The sequence below is a fragment of the Monomorium pharaonis genome, chromosome 2, assembly GCF_013373865.1.
Source record: "Monomorium pharaonis isolate MP-MQ-018 chromosome 2, ASM1337386v2, whole genome shotgun sequence".
Classification (NCBI taxonomy): domain Eukaryota; kingdom Metazoa; phylum Arthropoda; class Insecta; order Hymenoptera; family Formicidae; genus Monomorium; species Monomorium pharaonis.
Window position 1 is genome coordinate 24,024,872 of NC_050468.1, and position 20,553 is coordinate 24,045,424.

A 20,553-nucleotide genomic window follows, 5' to 3' on the forward strand; every position below is an offset into this window, starting at 1 on the left:
ACCGAGAAAGCCCTGTCATTCAGAAAAAAAAACAATTTTTGATAAATAATTGAAAATACTAATTTTACAATCTTACGTCTCGATAGCACGTGCCAGACCCTGCGAGCCCTCCCCTTGCGGACCTAACAGTATTTGCCGTCAATTCGGCGAGCAAGCCTCCTGTTCTTGTCTACCTGGTTACTTCGGAATCCCGCCAAGCTGCAGGCCCGAATGTCTTGTTAGCACCGATTGCGAGCAAAACAAAGCTTGCGTGAATATGAGATGCCGCAATCCCTGTGAAAATGTTTGTGGCCAAAATGCGTTATGTGTCGTGCGAAATCATAATCCAATTTGCAGGTGTCCCGCTCAACATTCCGGTGACCCCTTCGTCAACTGTTTCCCTATAAGTAAGTAACCGCTCCAGGGTGCACCAACACAAATATCCAAGAGACATTTCGTGAGACATCTCAAATGACATCTTGATTCGTAAGAGACGTCTTTTAGATGTCCCCTTGATGGCTTTTCAACTGTGTTTGTGTTGTTGTGTTTGAGATATTTTTTCTTGGATTTTGAAACGAATAATGAATTTCTTTTTTTCATCGCCAGCAACACCGGACGTAGAACCTACCAGGAACCCATGTTACCCTTCACCGTGTGGATTGAACTCACAGTGCGCGGTATCCGCCGATAATACACCCTCTTGCTCCTGTTTGCCCACCTTCATAGGATCTGCACCTAATTGTAGACCCGAATGCCATGTAAACAGCGAATGTCCCACCAATCAAGCATGCATTAAGCAGAAATGTATCGACCCGTGCGTTGGACTGTGCGGATTCAATGCACTGTGCCAAGTCATTTTGCACCAAGCCCGATGCACCTGTCCCGAATCATACACTGGAGACCCATTCACAGTTTGCTCTGAAATAATATGTAAGAAAATCCCCGCTATCTTTTACCCATCAACTGATCCAATGGATATTACTTCGGTATCTTGTATCAATTTGCAACATTTTCGATCTTTAAAACTTGATTTCTCGATCTCTAGATCTTGTAAATATCATTATTGCACGTACTTAATGTATTTAAAAGAACTGCACGTGTCAGTTTCTTTGTCACATATTGATCTTGTATCATTTTTCAAATACTATACTCAACTATTATATATACCGATATTCATAAAATATCTTTTGAATATGTGTAATATATATATATATATATGTTGCACCTTTACATGTCTAGAAAACATGTATGATGCATGCAACAGACTTGTACATTTGTTTACTTTTATTCTTATGTGCAAATATTTCTACATTTCTAAAAACGTTAATTTATATTATAATGTACATTGTAATTATAATATATGTTGCATGCAAGAATTTTAAGAACTTTTTTTGACTATATAATTAATTGTGTGTTTTCTGTTGTTATTTTAGCGACTCCAGCACCGCCAATATCATCTAGACCTTGTAGCTCTTCACCGTGTGGAATAAATGCATATTGCCACGAGAGATTTGATACGGCTATTTGCGAGTGTATGCCAAATTACAGAGGCAATCCATACCAAGGTTGTCAGCCCGAATGTCTCGTGAATACCGACTGCTCGAAATCGCAAGCGTGCATAAAGACGAGATGTCAAGATCCTTGTCCTGGTACTTGCGGCGTTGGTGCAATTTGTACCGTATCCAATCACGTACCCATTTGTTCTTGTCCATTGCCGACCATCGGAGATGCTTTTACACTCTGCCAAGTGCCAGTAGAAGGTGATTTTTTTACTTATATCTCTAATTACGTTTCTAATTATTTATTCTATTTCTAAAATTGAATCAAAGAAAGATTTCGAATATAAGTTAAACGAAGCTACATCTCTTAAATTTTCTTTTTTTTCCTTTTGTTATTAACAGATGTTATGATTATTAATTGTTGTGATTTTATTTGTATTCAGATACTAAGGAAACTGATCCATGCCATTTATCACCATGTGGTCCGAATACCGTCTGTGAAAAAATTGGTAATACAGCAATTTGCAAATGTTTGCCTGGATTGCAAGGCGTCCCAACGAGTGTAACTGGTTGTCATCCAGAATGCGTTCTCAGCTCAGATTGTCCGGGTGATAAAGCTTGCATACAGAGTAAATGCAAAGATCCCTGTTCTCAGAATGTATGTGGCAGCAAGGCGGTGTGTAAGACAATCAATCACAGTCCACTTTGCAGTTGCCCATCTCCGCTAATTGGCAATCCCTTTGAGGAATGTTATACAAAGATTGGTAAATATAAAAAAAATTAGATCTGGTGTAAAATGTATTGTAACATTATATTTTAATTGTTTTCTCTGTTTTTTTCTGAAACATACGATTTTGTTTTAGAAACTAATCCTTGCAGTCCATCGCCTTGCAATTATAACGGCGAGTGCAGAGTGAGAAATGGTGTTGCAATTTGTATCTATCCCGAGTGTGTTATCAATTCGGACTGTCCGCGTGACAAAGCCTGTTTCTCGCAGAAATGCAGAGATCCCTGTATCAGCGCGTGCGGCATTAATTCTATCTGTCAGACTGTTAATCACAAACCTATCTGTTCTTGTCCGGTTGGATTTACAGGCAATGCGCGAGTGCAATGCACAATTCCAGCCCTTGAAGGTAATATTTATATGTGGAGAATATACTGACGTTTTTTAATATATTTTTAGAAATAAATTTTTGGAAAATTCAAAACAGAATTAAAATCAATTAAAATCAATGTTATTAAAATTCATTTAAAAAAATAATTTGAAAAAGAATTTTATGTTTTATTATTATTTTATTTCAAATATGTATACATTGTGTTATTTTACAAATATTTGAGTTATATGATCTAATTAACAAAGTATTGATTAATATCTAAACAATTATGTAATTATATCAAAATGTTAATATATCGGAAATAATTTTTAAGTAAAGAATTTATTAAGAGCTTTGGTTTTTATTTTTTGTATAATGATAAAATTTTTCTTTTAATTATAATATTATTTTCTTTGCAGAACCAATTCCAGAATGCATACAAAATTCCGAGTGTTCAAACGATAAGACTTGCTTCAATCAAAAGTGTATTGATCCGTGTACTCTAGATTCCTGTGGTCTTAACAGTCGCTGCCATGTACAAATGCACAGAGCTATATGTGTTTGCCATGATGGCTATACCGGATATCCTCAGCAATATTGTCATCAACGTATGTTAAAAATATATTTTATTGCGTTATCTTTTTCCGTAATTATATAACATCAACTTATTATCAATTTATTTTTCTTTACAGTCGGTTGTCGTAGCGATAACGAATGCTCATTGATTCAATCTTGTATTAACAATGAGTGCATTGATACCTGCCTGGTTACACAGTGCGGTATTAACGCATTGTGTACTGCTGATGGATACCATAAGACTCGATGTTATTGTCCTGACGGATATACCGGTAATCCTTATGAAATATGCGAAAGGCCCGAATGTACTAGTGACAACGACTGCGCTTCATCTTTGGCCTGCCGCAACTTGAGATGCGTCAATCCTTGTAACTGTCCACCACCGGCATTGTGCAATGTCGTCAATCATCGACCAGTATGCAAATGTCCGCCTGGTTATGTGGGTAATCCTTACACTTCGTGTCTTATGGGTAAGAATTCGTTTTAATATGAGATTTATAAAAAAAAGTATGAAGTATATGTATAAAAGTATATAAAATTATGGAGGAATATTTATTCTACAAAATGAGAAACATTATATAGATAGCGTTATATTGTTAACGAAGTTGAGAAGACATATTTAACAAGAGATGATTTACATTGCTGAAAAAATTGTCAAAATGACTAAGAATTAATTACGACTTGGTAATTAAACTAATATGATATTTATTGACATTCTAGATATGTTAGAACCAGAGACTGAATGTCAAGTCGACGCCGATTGTCCCAGCAAATTGGCATGTTTCAGTGGTATTTGTAAAGATCCATGCGCAGAAACGAAACCATGCATTGTTAGTGCTAAATGTAGCGTTGTAGATACTTTACCGATGAGAACAATGATTTGTGAATGCCTGCCGAACTTTGCCGGTGATGCCACCGTTGCTTGCGTGCCAGGTAAACTTTTAATCCAAATAGTTATATAAATTAATATTGGAAAACGAGTACCTAAATATAATTTTTTTTTCTTTAAAAGAATAGAAAACATTTTTTAATGAAATTGATTTAGTTAACTATATACGAAAAAAAAAGTTAATTAAATTGTGAATGATTTATACATTTGTAGTGGACAAACAAGTTGCTGCAATATGCGAGAGTGATTCGCAATGTATATCAGACATGGCTTGTCTAAACCATCGATGCATCAATCCGTGCACTGTTAATCCATGTGCACCAAACGCAAAGTGTCAGATTGAAAATCATCGCCGTACATGTCAGTGTCCTCACGGATATGCTGGTGATCCATTCATAAATTGTTATGAAGGTATTGTATCGTTTCTATTTCTTTTTTATTTCTTATTATAAGTGATCGTGAGTCTTTCACATTTCTGTTTTTTGCATCCACAGAAGATGTAGTTCTTCCGGAATGTAGAACAAACACTGAGTGCCCGTCTAATAAAGCGTGCATAAATCAATTGTGCCAAGATCCGTGCTCCAGTAATCGCTGTGGCCTAAATGCGGAATGTATCACGATCAATCATCATCCTTCTTGCCACTGTCAACATGGTTTAGCTGGTGATCCTCAACTTCAATGCTTTAGACGTAAGTCTCTTACAAATTTCTAATTTTTTAAAATTATATTATCTTTATAAAAAAGGAAATCGTTTATCTAGTTTTCACAAGAAAAATGACACAAATAGAAAATATGAAATGTTTAGAAGAGAGAAAGAAAGAAATTGCGTATTTAAAAATTAATTATTTGCAGTAATATTAAACAAAAGTTAAGTGATTTAGAACTAATTACAAATGGATTGTTTTTACTTCTCTAGAACCAATATAACTATTAATTTTGATATTATGTTATATTTCTAAAAATTATTTATTTTGTTTTGTTTGTATTTATTTTTTGGTTTTATATTTTCTTGTTTTATTTATTTATTTGATTTTAATTTATTTTCTGAAGGCCAATGTATAATTTAAAATACAATCCTAAAACAAAATTCGAAAAATTTTTGTGTTATTTTTTACAGATAAAATATATATATAAATTCTAATATAATTAAGCTAATATAATAAATTCTAATATAATTAAGCTAATAATTTTCTGCGGTTTTTAAATAACAAAAATAACATTGACATTTGTAATTTAATAATCTTATAATGATATAATGATAAAATTGAAAACAAATTAAAAATAAAACATCTCATCTGTTCCTAATCTTTCTAATCTCTTTTCATTTCTTTGTATACATTGCATTTATTCATTCTCTTTTTTTTAGCGGAATGTAAGACAGACAATGACTGTCCTTATGACAAGACCTGTCAAAATGACAATTGCGTCACTCCGTGTCTCATTGGCGATATTGTGTGCGGTCGGGGCGCGGAATGCAGAGTGGTGTCTCACAGAGCTCAATGCATCTGCCCGCAAGGTACTCAAGGCGATCCACGCGTAGCGTGCATATCTGCGATCTGCCATTACAATGAAGATTGTGCCGATGATGAGGCTTGCGATAGATTGAATAGAGTTTGCAGGCGGGTTTGTGATGATGATGCCTGTGGTGAGAATGCGATTTGTGTTGCACGTGATCATCAACCGAAGTGCACGTGTCCTCCGGGTACTACCGGAAATCCGTATATAACATGCATTGGTAAGTTAATTCTCAAATTATTATTTTATTGTTAATTTTATTGAAGAAGAATTGTGCTTTTAATTAATTGGTTGACAAAAACAATAGCAATGAATAGTTTTAATATATCCTGTGTAATACATTTGTATGATTTTTAGGTGAACCTTCTATTGAACCGGAATGCACGCAGGATAGCGAATGCCCATTGAATCTCGCTTGTATTAATAACAAATGTCAAGACCCGTGCGTGTCCGCCGGTATGTGCACCAGTGAACAGGAGTGCAAAGTCTTAAACACAGTACCGCTTCGTACAATGATCTGCTTGTGTCCGCCGAACACAATCACCGACGTTGACGGCCAATGCAAACAGATTGGTATGTGTTAATCTTAGAAACTGTATTGGTATATGTATTTTGTATGTTATTTAAGGTCATTCCCTATAAACGGTCAAAAAAAGCAATTTTTTAGGAATTTTTTAAAATAAAAGTATTACACTAAATGTTTTGAAACTATACAGTATTATTATTCGACATTTATATTATTAAAAAATATTTTTGTTATAAAATAATCGATATATATATATATATATATACACACATACTAATATATACTATAGAATACTTTTTTTATTTGTTCAAAACGGCGTGCAGCCTAGCGTCCCGCAAAGTGGTCTGAATCAAATAATTAAAAGTTTTTTTGTCTTCTCTCATGACCATAGTTTCTAGATGAATTTAAAGAAAATTAAAAAATGAATATTAACAAAAACGCGACAGTAAAAAAAATTTGTTTCAATTTGTTTTTGCTAAACATTTTTGCCTTATTTGTTTAAAAAAATATGTAAAATTAAATTTTTTTGTAAAACTTTTACATTCATTTAAAAGAGAATATTATAAAGTAAATTCATGCAAAAAATCAGTTGATTGATCGATTAGTTTTTGAGCAATTCTGCACGCCAGTTAAAAAAATGCTGTTTTGAGAAAAACGCATTTAAAGTTAAAAGTAATAGAAAAATGTAGTTTTTTTTATTTATCAGTGACAAAGGCTAATCTGCTATTCCAGCGCCACACAACAAGCTTTCTGCTTCTTCGTAGAACTCGGTTTTTTATGTAAAAATTGGAAATTCGATTTTTTTGATTAATTATAGGAAATGACCCCCTTAATTTCTTTTTAACTTTCTATATATGCGTTATAGTGTTGAGCGATGTACAATGTCATCTGGATCAAGATTGTGCCAATCACGAGACGTGTTTGGATGGAAAATGCGTGGATGCCTGTTTAACAATTCAGTGTGGTTTTAATGCGCAATGTAAATCCACGTCTCACACTGGTATCTGCTTCTGTTCTCAAGATTTCACCGGCAACGCTTACATAGAATGCATAAGAGGTAAATGTGAAAATTCAAATCAAAAGCGTTTTTTGCAATATTATTGATTTTTGGTGTTTTATTTTGATCTTTTTTCTGTTTTAGAATGTATATATCACATTAATTGTATAATTTGTTTATAATTTGTTCCAGTTCTAGTCGCTCCATTGCCAGGACCTCGACCTGAATGTTACGCGAACAGCGAATGTGCACGCGATAAGCAATGCATAAATTCGCTCTGTGTAAATCCGTGTATTGCTAGCGATCCTTGCGGCAAGAACTCTTTATGCCATGTTGACAATCATAATCCGATCTGCAAGTGTCCGATTGGCTACATCGGCGAGCCTACGACCAAATGTATACCACGTAAGGATCGTTATGATTAAAGACTTATATCCAGAATACGTTTATATGATTATCGCATTTCATATTATATTTTTCTGTTTTATATTTAATGACTATGATAAAAATAGATGTAATAGCGCGCTAATTTGTTATAAGTTCTGAATACGGGAAAAAGATTATATTTCTGAGAAATTTTATGTATAGGCGTTTCTTATGTAACATTATTTTCAATCGTAGCTGAAATCACCCCTGAGTGTGTATCGAACAGCGAATGCGCAGGAAACTATGCGTGCGTTAACAACGCGTGCATTAATCCATGCAATTGCGGACCCAACGCCAAATGTAATGTCGTAAATCATTATCCTTCTTGTGTGTGTCTCCCGAGCTATTCTGGAAACCCTCAATTAGGATGCTTCAAACGTAAGTAACATGTAATTACATTTGTAATTTATTTTAATCATTTCTTGATGGAAAAATTTAATGAAGTAAATTTAAATGACATTTTGATTGATGTTTTGTTGAATTTTATGTTTATTTTGGAACAATGTTTATCAGTAATGTTATCAAAAATTTATTTAAAAATTAATAAAGCATCAATAAAATATTAATTTGTTATTATGGGATTTTGCACTTTTTCATTGCAATTTCATCAAAAAATTGTTACAATTTTAATCAAATTTTTAAATTATTTTATTAAATGGTATTAGTAATGTTTTATTAAAATTTAATTCAATTTGAATTCTTATCAAAGTGTTATCTGTTTTTTATTAAATGTAAAAAATAATATTTTTAGTGAAACAATTAAAATTTTATTGCTATTTTATAAAATTTAATGAAACGTTTGATTAAGTTCATTGAAACTTTTTTATTTCATCAAATTTTCAATCAATTTTTCTATTAGGATTATCATAATTTCTTCATTTTTAATGCATCTCTAAATAGTAATTGTGTATTTCAGTTGATTGTGAATCTGATAGCGAGTGTGATTACGCAGCGACCTGCTACAACGGCCAATGCGTGAACCCTTGTATCTTGGACAATAAATGTGCTATCAACGCAGAATGTTATGGCAAGAATCATAGGTCAGCTTGTCGTTGCGGTTCGGGTTACTTTGGTAATCCACAAGTTCATTGCGAAAGAGTCGAATGTAATACTGACCACGATTGTCCCTACAATCTGGCCTGCAGCGATGGTCGTTGCATAAATCCATGTGCCCAGAATTCGCTCTGTGCGCAGAATGCGGTTTGCTACGTCCAGGATCATGTTGCGTCTTGCCGTTGTCCCGAAAATATTCCTCTAGGAAATCCATTCTCTTACTGTGAACGGCATACCGTGGAGGAAATCGAACAGCCGGAATGTAGAATTGACATCGATTGTTCGGACAAGTTGGTGTGCATTCGGGAGAAATGCATTGATCCTTGCCCAGTCATCAAGCCATGTCTGGAGAACGCTCGTTGCGACGTTCTCAACACGGTACCTGTAAGGACCATGATTTGCACATGCCCAGAAGGTTGGATTACTGATGTCGACGGTGTATGCAGGCCAAGTAAGCGCAGCCAAATACTTAATATTTTATAAACAATACTTTTTAATATAAATATGTGAAATAATCCATAAATTATTTCTATTTTGTAGTACAACTGACGGTCGTTGGAACGTGCACCACGAACGACGATTGCAGCGATCGTGATGCATGTATCAATAGGCAATGCCGCAATCCTTGTAACTGTGGTACAAATGCCGCTTGTTATGTGAGGAATCACAAACCTATCTGCTCGTGCGAGCAGGGCTATCAGGGCAATCCTGAGATCGCCTGTCATTCCGTTGAGTGCCGGCATAATAGTCAGTGCACTCTCGACAAGACTTGCGAGAATAACAACTGCGTAAATCCCTGTCTAGTCGCAGACCCGTGCGGTACCAATGCCGAGTGTTTCCCTAACAATCACGTGGCCGATTGCCGCTGTCGTAAAGGTTATCACGGCAATCCTCTGGATCGCTGCCGCGTGATCGGCTGCTACAGTAATGGTGATTGTCCGGGCGATCACTCGTGTATCAACATGCAGTGCATCGATCCTTGCATCCATGACAATCCCTGCTCACCTCGTGCGGAATGCAGAGTTCTGAACCATCTGCCAATATGCCGCTGCCCATCAGGTTTTACTGGAAATCCATATATCAACTGCCAACCGGAAGTTAGGCCCGAGTGTAGAGAGGACAGTGAATGTCCGGACTCACTCGCTTGTCTGAGCAACAAATGTCAGATTCCATGTCCGATTATACAACCGTGCACCGAGCCATCTGAGTGTCGGGTCCTGCCGACGCATCCGATACGCACCATGGTATGCGTGTGCCCTAGCGGATACGTCAGCAGCGGTAGCGGTACTTGCCGAGCTACGAAACCGATCCTCAAAATCGAGTGCACCAAGGATGACGATTGTTCCCCGGAACGGTCCTGCGTGAACGCGATCTGCAGGGACCCGTGCGCGTGCGGGCCTAACGCAGTTTGCAATGTTATCAATCACAAACCGATATGCTCGTGTACGCTGGGATATGACGGAAATCCGAATATTCTTTGTACAAGAGGTAAATTTTTGCTTAGAAAAAACAATTTACATTATTTGTGAAAACGATATTACTTTCTGGTTCCGTTAACTTATACATTATGACAATTATATATCGATTTTGTGTAATAATGTTGCATTTTGATATTTAGTTGCAGGATGCAGATCTGACGGCGATTGTAGTGGTTCGCATACATGTGTCCACCGTCATTGCGTGCCGGCGTGCTCGCCGTCTTTGGTCTCTTGCGGCAAGAACGCCGTATGCCATGGCATCAATCACAAGGCTATTTGCGAGTGTCTACCTGGTTTCGGTGGTAATCCTCGGGTCTCTTGTGTCCTGTTAGGGTGCAGAACCAACTCAGACTGTCCTACCAATAAAGCCTGCATTAACAACCGTTGTGAAAATCCTTGTGTTCAAAACCCATGTACTGACAATATGGAATGCAATGTTTACAATCATGTCGTGGAATGCGCGTGCCCACCTGGATACGTTGGCGACATTAAATCAGGATGTACCAAGGGTAAACAAAAATCCATTTTATTCTTACTAAAATTAATGTAAAATTAATTTTTGAATTTTAATTTTTCACGATTCGTTTGCAGTTAAAGAAAAGTGCAAAGCGGATAATGAGTGCCCGTCTCAGACCGCGTGCTTCAATGGACAATGTATCAATCCATGTACTAAAATTGCACCATGTGGAATTAATGCCGAGTGCAAAGTCTTGGACACTAGCCCGATCAGAACCATGATATGCGAATGTCTCCCAGGATATCGTGGAAACGCGATTGTCCGTTGCGATCTGGTTCCAGCGGAAGCGTGCCCGGTCGGAAAAGGACAGATTCGCGATGAATACGGCAATTGCGTTTGCCCGATTGGATTCGGCAAGGACGCGAACGACGTCTGTATTCCTTGCCAGTCTAATATGATAGTAAATGAGGAAGGTTACTGCGTGTGCGACTTAGAAAAAGGTTTTAGCATAGACGAATACGGTCGCTGCGTATGCCCGACGCGATACGGATACGGAATAGATGCCCATGGATATTGCAGACAGAGTAAGCCAAGTTTTAATTTTGCATATCGATCAAGAGACATTTTTTCCCACATTCTCGCTAATCTATCGTTGATTCATTTCAGTTGATATAATCGAGTGTAGACGTAATGACGACTGCGCTGACGACAGGTATTGTGATAAGGTCACGCATACTTGCCAGGATCCTTGTAAAAAGCAGCAATGTGGTGTGCACGCGCTTTGCAATGCTACCAGACACCAAGCTATCTGCATCTGCGTCAATGGTTATTTGGGCAATCCATACACTCAATGCTGTACGTTGACAATTTATGAAAATAAGCGCAAAAATAATTTGGTATCGATATAATTAGTAAACATTTATAAATTTTATATAAACTTTTGAATACTTCATATACCTTATCGTTTTTTAAAATCAAACTGCATCTTCAACAAGATTTTCCAGCTTAAAAAGTGAAGAAAAGGTTATATGTAACAGCAGTTCTTGATCAAAAAGATAAACTATATACTTTATAAAAAAATTTATATATATATTTATACATATAACTGAAGAAGCCTTGAAGTATCATTATGAACAATTTTAAAAAACTTTCCAAATCAACATTTATTAATATTTATCAATATTATTAAAAAATGTTATTTAAAATAACATTTTAAAAATAAATTATCGCTTTTATTGTTTAAATGTTGTTCGTTATTTATTATTTTGAAGATGCGATATCAAAAATTCTTGTTGAAAAAACAGATATACATAATAAAAAAAATATATAAAATATGTCAAATATAATGACAAGGTATAAAGCAACGTTTATTTGGGAAAAAAAAATTAATGCATATCTTTTTCATTTTACAGACGATAGAAAGGATGGTCGAACAGATTTTCCTAGACCGGAAATGGACGTAAGCTGCCTGTCGGACGGAGTACAGGTTGTAATACATTTGCAAGATCAAGATTTCGACGGAGTCTTATATGTTAAAGGGCGCAGCAAAGATGAACAGTGTAGACGAGTTGTCTCTATACCTGCCGAAACTAATCACAAAACAGAGACATTCAAAGTTGCATTTGGAAATTGCGGACTTATACATGTGAACGTTAGTTGAATGATATAATACAATTAATGGTTTACTGCGCAAACCGAAAGATATTAATATTATTTTGATATGTTTCTCAGGGACAAGCTAGCTTCGTGCTTGTTATACAGAAACATCCGAAATTGATGACCTACAAGGCACAGGCTTACCATATTAAATGTATATATCAGACAGGAGAACAAAATGTTACCCTTGGCTTTAATGTCTCAATGTTGACGACTGCCGGAACTATTGCTAATACTGGTCCACCACCTATATGCGTAATGAAAATAGTTGCACAAAATGGAAATGAAATTAACTCTGCCGAAATCGGAGATTATCTAATGCTCCAAGTTGAAGTTCAACCATCAAGTAAGCATTAAATTTTATTTTTAACAACACTTTGTGTGCACTTTTAATTACTATTTCGCAACACTACTTTTGTTGTAAGATACAAGAATAAATGGTAATATATTGCAGCTATTTATGGTGGATTCGCACGAAATTGTGTTGCTAAAACTATGGAAGATAATTTGGAGAACGAGTATATCGTGACAGATGAAAATGGCTGCGCGACAGATCCCACGATATTCGGAGAATGGGAGCAGAATCCCGAGACTCAGTCCTTAATGGCTAGTTTTAATGCATTTAAATTCCCCAGCAGTGACAATATAAGATTCCAGTGCAATATACGTGTATGCTTTGGACGCTGTCAACCTGTAAGTACTTGTTTGCGATACATAATAGCAATTATTTTATACTTGTGAACTGAAATGTTAACTTCGATAATAACAAAATTTTCTTCTATCAACAGGTAAACTGTCGTGGTTACAATGCCTTTGGCCGTCGTCGCAGAGACGTTGATTCCGATATTAACGACACATCTCTAAGTATATCTGATGGATATGAAGGTCAACTTCGCGAAGAGATAACTATTCAATCGAACTTAATATTCACTCTGGAAAGGAGAGAAGAGAGGTATACAGCAGATCCAGCTGAAGGTGAGATATAATATATGCATAAAGAAATAGTAATTTTCACGTTTATTAGAATAAAAGAAATAATTTTTTTGCGATACATTTCAGCTCCTTCAGCACAAAGAATGGAAGATATCTGTGTTTCTATGGTCGGCTTTATCATAGCATTGATAATTACAGCACTTTTGGCACTGGTTGCTGTAGCTATTGCTGTGTCATGCTGGCTTATGGCGTATCGACGTCAGCCAAAGACTGCTGGACCACTGCCACACCCACCAGAGTTCCCAAATCCTTTGTTCACTACTGAATCTGTAGCTGAACCTTCTCCTGACTATCACCTATCATAAGTCCCTTAGAGTAATATTTTATAAATAACATAAATTTTTATAATTTTTGTGGAATGCATCTCAGACCATTCGTCCTATTGGTCGGTTTTGTATTTCTGTACACAACTCCTCCAGTGACTATCACTTCGTCTTTTTGTATTCTCTTCAAGTGTTCAAACAATAAGTCACTGTTACACACTACAAGTCATGATATATATATATATATATATATATATATATATATATATATATATATATATATATATATACACACACACACACACTATTTATGGTGATGGTTTGCTTCCATTATCTACTTGCGAGCAAAAACACGGGACTATCTTTTCTTTGTATATCTTGTATTATTTTCTCTAGTCAGTGGAGGATTTGTTAAATATAATGCTGCGAATTTAATTCCTGTGTAAAGTCAACGAATTAGTTAATATAGCTTTCTTATTGCGAAAATAGGTAATTGTACATTTTATCTAATAAAACGCTAACGAACTATTTTTAAAAATTTTGTTATTCTTTATTCCTTTTTCCCTTCTTTCATTACATGTAATATATTGACATACATAATATAATTTTGTAATTAATAAATTTATCTTAGTAACTTTTTGTGTTTATAATACATGTATAAAATGTCTCTTAATAATATCTTTAGATACATATTTTACAACTTACACATAAAGATTATCTTATTATATTAAATAAGAAAACTAATCTTATATTAATATTTGTATAATTTCATATCATGAAAAATATTTTATCTAATTTGTAAAAAATGTAGTATACGTTACACAATTAATAGTTCAAATTCGAATAGTTCGAGAATTTCGAATCATTGATGATTTGATTTCGAATTAATTGCCTATTTTAATTCTTTTATTTATATCTCTCAAGCAATTAATTTTGTCTGTATACATCAATTCTCGTGCTTAACTGTCGATTTCCAAAATTTTTCAATTATTTTTAAATCTTGTAAACTTTTAAAAATTTTTGTACCGATATATAATTTTTTTAAATAACAGTTTTGTAAATTTATTTCATAGATTTGTATTATGATTTTACAGAGATAAATTAGAACAAAAATTGCTTTATGATATTTTCTGTAATAATACTTTAAAATATTGCTATGATAGTAACATTGTAATTTATATACTACAGTATAATATTTTTATAGTTACTCTCTATAATAGTTATTATAGTAATTATTTTATTTAGCACATTATTTATGATAATTATTTTATCGCGATTAATTTTTTATTAAAAAAGATCTGCAACATTATTGAAAATACTTTATTATGTTTAAATTAATGTAAATTAATTTAAACATTAATGTAAATCAGAAAATTTGATTCGTATTTAAAATCAAAGAGATTCAATTCAATTTTATGTGAACATATCAGGTTCAATTCAATTCGATTTCACACATGTTATTAAATATTTGATTTAATTCGATTCAACCTTACAAATTCGATTTTACAAACATATAATTACTGCTTTCCATTTATCTGAAAGTGAGACTGAGTCACAGTAATGTGAGTATTTTATACTCACATAGTGACGTCATTACTTAGTGGTTAAAAGAAACGTGCAAGTGAGAATATACTCAGTACTTTAATGTGAGTACGCGAGACTCAGTAAAGCACAAGGTTTTGAAATCGCTGATTGTGGGTATAAACTCAATTCAATCTCACTTGTGAGAATGCAAAAGGAACGCGCATTCAACTGAGTTATGACGTCACAAGTGAGAATTATCCGAGTTTTCGTGTAAATGGAAAGCAGCAATTATGTATTGGATATTGTAAACCTCTAATATATAGTTTTAAACATGATTTGAGATTTATTGCCCAATATTTCAATTTTAATGTGAAATAAATGCGTACACATTGTAAAAAAAGAGACAAAATATTTGTTGTAAAGATTATCCTTTAATAACTGCAATTGGTCGTAGTTTAATGCACTTCTTGGAAATTCCAGCTACGTGACAAGTATTAACGACATCCGTTACATTTTTATAAGATTCTGGTGCTTCTTCCATAACCAATTTCGGTGAAGCAACTCGAATAGATATGCCTAATTCTTCTAATTTTTCTAAAACTTGCGTATAATCCAAGTTTCTACGTGACTTCGCTCTTGAAAGAGCACGACCCTGTATATATACAAATTATATAGGAGGCTTTATTACCATTACTACTTTTCTAGAAACATTTTAATAAGATTTTGTTGAATTTTATATTCATTTTGCAACATTTAGACCAATAATTTCATCGAAGTTTTATAAAAAAATTACTTAATTTTAATAAAATAAAATCAATTCGTTATTATAAACTATCTGCAATTTTTCGTTATAATTCTATTAAAATTTTAGTATAATTTCAAAATATTGTTAATTTGTCAATACAAAATATCTGTGATTTTTGGTTACAATTTGATAAAAAATTCATTACAATGATAATTTTATTTTACTTTTTTATTAAATAGTATTACTAATTTTTATTAAATTTTTATTAAAATATTTGTTTTTCTACAAATGCAGAAGATAATCTTTTAAACAAAGTATAATTTCATTGTTTATTCATTCATATTTCATCAAATTTAATAAAACGTTAATTTCATCGAGATATTATCAAAATTTTATTAAAATTTTCATTAATTAATAGATTTAATTTCAATGGATTTTTTAATGGATTAAAATTTTCTATCTTATATAAACTCATACTATTTATATAAAATTATTTGAGCAGAATTAAAATTAAATTAGCATAAATACATATAAAATTGATATAATTTATACTTACAGCACCATGACATGTTGATCCAAATGTTTCTTTCATACCCTGTTCTGTACCAGTTAGAACATAACTGCATGTACCCATTGTACCACCAATTAAAACTGGTTGACCTGTTAACTGATAATCTACAGGTATCAAAGGATGATGTGGTGGAAAAGCTCTTGTTGATCCCTTCAAGCAAAAATGTTTACATTAGTATAAAAATTAAACTATTATTTAGATGTAATATACATACATATCTCATAAACACTTACTTTTCTATGAACTAAAAGTGTTTTTTGTTTTCCCTCAACAATGTGTTCTTCTATTTTGGCAATATTATGAGACACATCGTAAATAACATGCATATCTAAGTCATCGGGGGACGAATTGAATTGTTTTGCAAATGCCTGTTAAAAAGTTATATATTATTTCATATTTTTATTAATTATTGTTTATATATATATATTTTTTTTTAAATATACTTGTCGGCTAAGAAATGTCATAGAACTCCTGTTAACCCATGCAAAATTGGCAGCAGCTGCCATCGCTTTTAAGTAATCTTGGCCTTCTGCAGATTGAATATGAGCACAAGCAAGTTGTCTGTCGTTGGTTTCAATATTATCACGTTTCATAGCTTTTTCCATTTGCACAAGTGCATCTGAAATAATATTTTGTTATAAAATATAAGCTTTGCAAGTTTTATTCCAGTGGAAAATTTTTAATAAAATTTTTATAAAATTGACATTTTGTTAAATTTTATATGTTAAACTTTAAAAACATTTCGACAGTAATTTTATTAAAGTTTCATTAGATTTAATAAAATCTTAATTTTTTAATACAGAATACCTGCACTTTGTCATTGCAAGTTTCATCAAAAGTTTACAATTTATTACAACTTTTTACAATTTCAATAAAATTTTTTTTAATATTATTTATTTTCTTAAATAATATTGATAATTTTTCATTAATATTTTATTTTTTCTAAAATGTAATCTGTTTTTAATTAAATACAAAAACTAATTTTAAATAAAATATTACAATTTTTCTATCAGTGTTAGATATAAAAGAGAAAGAAAAAAATGAAAAACATATATTCATAATATATGTATATAATAACCTGTAGCAACTTGATGACCAAATCCTCTGCTCCCCGAATGGATCATAACACAAATTTGTCCTTTTTCTTCAATTCCCATTTTACATGCAGCCCATTTATCATATATTTCTTCTACGACTTGAATCTCTGCATAATGGTTTCCAGCTCCTAAGGTACCTAACTAATACATAACATATTTGTATTATATATATATATTTTTTTTTAACATTTGTCTATATTTTTCAATCATATATTTTATAACACAATTTTTTAGAGATTTATTATGTCATACTTGTGGAAGTCCACGTTTCTTGGCTCTCATTGATACTTTTGATGGATCAGCATTAAGCATTCTTCCGTATTCTTCACAATGTTCTTTGTCCTCAGCCCAAATGTAACCTAAGTACATTTTATACATAAACATTTTTATTTCATCAATACTTTTGTATTATCATATACTCTTATATCACTTCTTTTTTTCACCTTCTCTTAAAGACCAATCCATTCCCATTTCTAACGCTTCTTCTAAATCTCGTGCATTCATTGGTATAATTCCTTTAGATCCAACGCCAACTGGAATATGATCAAACATGCTTTGTGCAAGTTGTTCCTAGAAAAAGATTCTTTTTATATCATACACGTACAATGGACACACACACACACACACACACACATATATACAAATCACTTTTATATAATTTAAAAGTTATAAAATAAATAGAAAAAAGAATTGCTACAGCGTGTTTTCAGTCACAATGGAGACTTTGGTACTAAATAATACTTCTACATAAAGTTATATATATTTTTCTTATAAATTGCATTTATTAAAAATGCTTATAATATTGTTAATAAAATTAATTTTAATTTATGATATTATTTTTACCTTTCAGTTTATGACTTTGCTTCAAGATTGACAACTTATATTGATGCGTAATTTATAAAACATAAAAATTGAAAAATTAATATAAAAATATTATTTAACATAAAGATCGCTGTTTTTAAGCATTTCCTTCTTGTATTATTCATGTATTAACATAAATTTCATTTATTATGTTATTAGAAATAATTATTAAAAAGAAAATATCAATGTATTACCTTCACAGGTAATACGTCTTTTTCGAATAAATTTGTTCGTAATAGTCGAACACCACAATTAATATCGAAGCCTACACCACCAGGCGATACAATTGATTTTGGATCATCCATGTCAAATGCCGCCATATTACCTAAATATAATAATTGATTTATTTATATTAATTTGTTATTTTATTCATTTAAATTTGATACAATAAATTATTAAAAATTATTTTAAACTCTACATATTAAAAAAAATTTTTTTAATAATTTTACCAATAGCAAAACCATATCCAGAGTGTACGTCTGGTAATCCAACGGATCTCCATACAATACCAGGCAAAGCCGCAACATTAGCAATCTGTTTCATCCCAGGAAGGAAACCTCCAACTGCACCTGGTCGACATGCATTGCGCAATTCATCAAACATCAAACGCTCCAATGTGTTGTTTACATAAAAAACTCCTTCAACCTTAAATCATAATTTGTTTATGATAAGATAAATATTTAGTTAAATGTTATAAACAACAAGTAATAAAAGATAAAATTCATGAAATTGCAGTTATATGCATTTAAATATATATCTTAGGGACACTATGATCAACTCCAGTGAATTTTAATTGACAACTAAGGATCTCCGATTCAGTTAATAAATAATTAACTTGCAGTATAAACAACAGTTTAATGTATCAGAACTTCTTCTCTTTTCTCTTCTTCTAAGATAATTCTACATTTAGTTCTCACAAAGACCATTATGACTGAATTAATTAGTCAATTAAATTAATCAAAATTGATGAAAAAGACATTAACTCAATTGTAATTTATTTGAGCTGATCAAAATAGGATGTGTTCCAATATATACTGCCAATATTAAAAATCTGTAATATATTCTAGATAGAACGTAAATTTAAAATTAGAACATAACATTTCAAAGACATTGTAAAAGCATTTTTCAGTATGTGGCACAATTCAAAAACATTTTTAAGACATTCTTAAGACCATCTCTGATTTTTATGTGACTATCTGAGATATAGACAAATTATTAAGAATCATATATTCCATATGTAGACATGAATTGTGCTCTATATGTAGTAACTAAAGTTACATTCTGTATACGTAATAATATATAAAAAAGAATAGAAAAAGAAAAGAATTACCTTCATATTAGGTTGAAAACCTTTTTTGATTCTCCAGGAATAATCATTAATTTTTTCCAAATATTTAAGTTCCTCTTGATATTGCCTTACAACCATTTTCCTAATCTAAAAAAAATTTTACAGTATAATGTAAAAAAAGAGTTGCAACCAACATAAGATAAAGATGATTAAAATGGATAAAATAGAAATGTATTATATTAAAAATAAAAAACATCAACGTTATAAAAAATTATTTTTTAAGCGTGAGGTTATGTCTGATAAAATCGTACTTATATAAAAATGTACAAATATTTCACAGAATAACAACAAGTGTTCCGACGGTATTAATATCTCTAAGTGCACGTGGCGTAATAGTTATAAAATACTCAGTAATTTTTCTGAAATATCTGTCCCGATACAATACCAGTTTTTTGACGGATTGACTTAGAACTCTAGAGTTTAGCTCTTGTCTGCCAGTTGCTACCGACCGGTATGCAGTCAGCTGTTGTTGTGTTGTACTAAACTACTAAAGCCAAAGCCACTAAAGGCCTCTGCACACACTTTTGCACGCATAAAGGCCATTCTACAATTGCGTAAACGTAGTTGTAAAAAACTGACCAATCACAAATAATTATTTCTTTTGTGATCGAAAAATGATCGACTGTGATTTGTTGATTTCTTACAACCTTACGTTTACAACTACGTTTACGCAATTGTAGAATGGCCTTAACGTATGTACAGCGGTGTTATTAATGCCTGAACATCGCGAAGTTGATGGGTTTTGGAACACATCCAAAACGCGCGTGACTTCTATAAATATGCATAACACTTCAAATTTAGTAGATAAACTTTGAGTCACATTGATGTCATAATTACGTCACGACAGAAAGTCAAAATGATGATTTTTGGTAACAAAATTTGACGGTTTATTGACGTCAAAAAAATGTCATGCTAGTAATATATTTAGTATTATAGCAATGTGCAGGGTTTTTCTTTGCTATAGTTAAGAGAATTTTTTAAATACATTTATAGAGTAAAAACATAT

The 20,553-nt window shown here is 32.5% G+C and overlaps 2 protein-coding genes across 3 annotated transcripts in view; one reads left to right on the plus strand and one right to left on the minus strand.

Moving 5' to 3' along the window:
* Positions 1-13,939, plus strand: part of LOC105830444 — a 113,353-nt gene extending 99,414 nt beyond the window's left edge. The window contains exons 111-135 of the mRNA XM_036282445.1: positions 87-386; positions 586-909; positions 1,413-1,739; positions 1,922-2,242; positions 2,342-2,611; positions 2,992-3,180; positions 3,265-3,618; positions 3,869-4,081; positions 4,251-4,448; positions 4,532-4,726; positions 5,404-5,772; positions 5,910-6,125; positions 6,944-7,135; positions 7,268-7,480; positions 7,697-7,879; positions 8,418-9,005; positions 9,095-10,042; positions 10,173-10,541; positions 10,624-11,073; positions 11,156-11,344; positions 11,902-12,140; positions 12,221-12,491; positions 12,600-12,838; positions 12,934-13,120; positions 13,205-13,939. Of these exons, the coding sequence (XP_036138338.1) occupies positions 87-386; positions 586-909; positions 1,413-1,739; positions 1,922-2,242; positions 2,342-2,611; positions 2,992-3,180; positions 3,265-3,618; positions 3,869-4,081; positions 4,251-4,448; positions 4,532-4,726; positions 5,404-5,772; positions 5,910-6,125; positions 6,944-7,135; positions 7,268-7,480; positions 7,697-7,879; positions 8,418-9,005; positions 9,095-10,042; positions 10,173-10,541; positions 10,624-11,073; positions 11,156-11,344; positions 11,902-12,140; positions 12,221-12,491; positions 12,600-12,838; positions 12,934-13,120; positions 13,205-13,443 (7,583 nt within the window). The 3' untranslated portion in view covers positions 13,444-13,939. The remainder of the gene's footprint in view (positions 1-86; positions 387-585; positions 910-1,412; positions 1,740-1,921; positions 2,243-2,341; positions 2,612-2,991; positions 3,181-3,264; positions 3,619-3,868; positions 4,082-4,250; positions 4,449-4,531; positions 4,727-5,403; positions 5,773-5,909; positions 6,126-6,943; positions 7,136-7,267; positions 7,481-7,696; positions 7,880-8,417; positions 9,006-9,094; positions 10,043-10,172; positions 10,542-10,623; positions 11,074-11,155; positions 11,345-11,901; positions 12,141-12,220; positions 12,492-12,599; positions 12,839-12,933; positions 13,121-13,204) is intronic.
* A 917-nt stretch (positions 13,940-14,856) lies between these two features.
* On the minus strand, positions 14,857-20,040 carry LOC105828557 (RNA-splicing ligase RtcB homolog). Of its 2 annotated transcripts, none has more exons than XM_012666931.3 (11): positions 19,933-20,040; positions 19,530-19,634; positions 18,649-18,844; positions 18,394-18,524; positions 17,782-17,908; positions 17,591-17,697; positions 17,320-17,479; positions 16,685-16,860; positions 16,475-16,609; positions 16,227-16,391; positions 14,857-15,577 (listed from the first exon to the last, which is right to left on the minus strand). In XM_012666931.3, the coding sequence occupies exons 2-11, from the start codon at positions 19,623-19,625 to the stop codon at positions 15,350-15,352; spliced, it is 1,521 nt and encodes a 506-aa protein (XP_012522385.1). In that variant the 5' UTR covers positions 19,626-19,634; positions 19,933-20,040; the 3' UTR covers positions 14,857-15,349. The 2 variants fall into 2 exon arrangements, with proteins under 2 accessions (XP_012522385.1, XP_012522386.1); XM_012666932.3 differs by having other exon boundaries at positions 19,799-19,937.
* Between the last annotated feature and the right edge of the window lie 513 nt (positions 20,041-20,553).

What these genes read in the sequence shown, in the direction of transcription:
- LOC105828557 (XM_012666931.3), bottom strand. Translation starts at nt 19,625, where the DNA reads ATGGTTGTAAGGCAATATCAAGAGGAACTTAAATATTTGGAAAAAATT. An exon ending in TGGATATGGTTTTGCTATTG is followed by an intron (nt 18,525 to 18,648) that starts GTAAAATTATTA and finishes TATTATATTTAG; the next exon opens with GTAATATGGCGGCATTTGAC. An exon ending in GATCAACATGTCATGGTGCT is followed by an intron (nt 15,578 to 16,226) that starts GTAAGTATAAAT and finishes GTATATATACAG; the next exon opens with GGTCGTGCTCTTTCAAGAGC.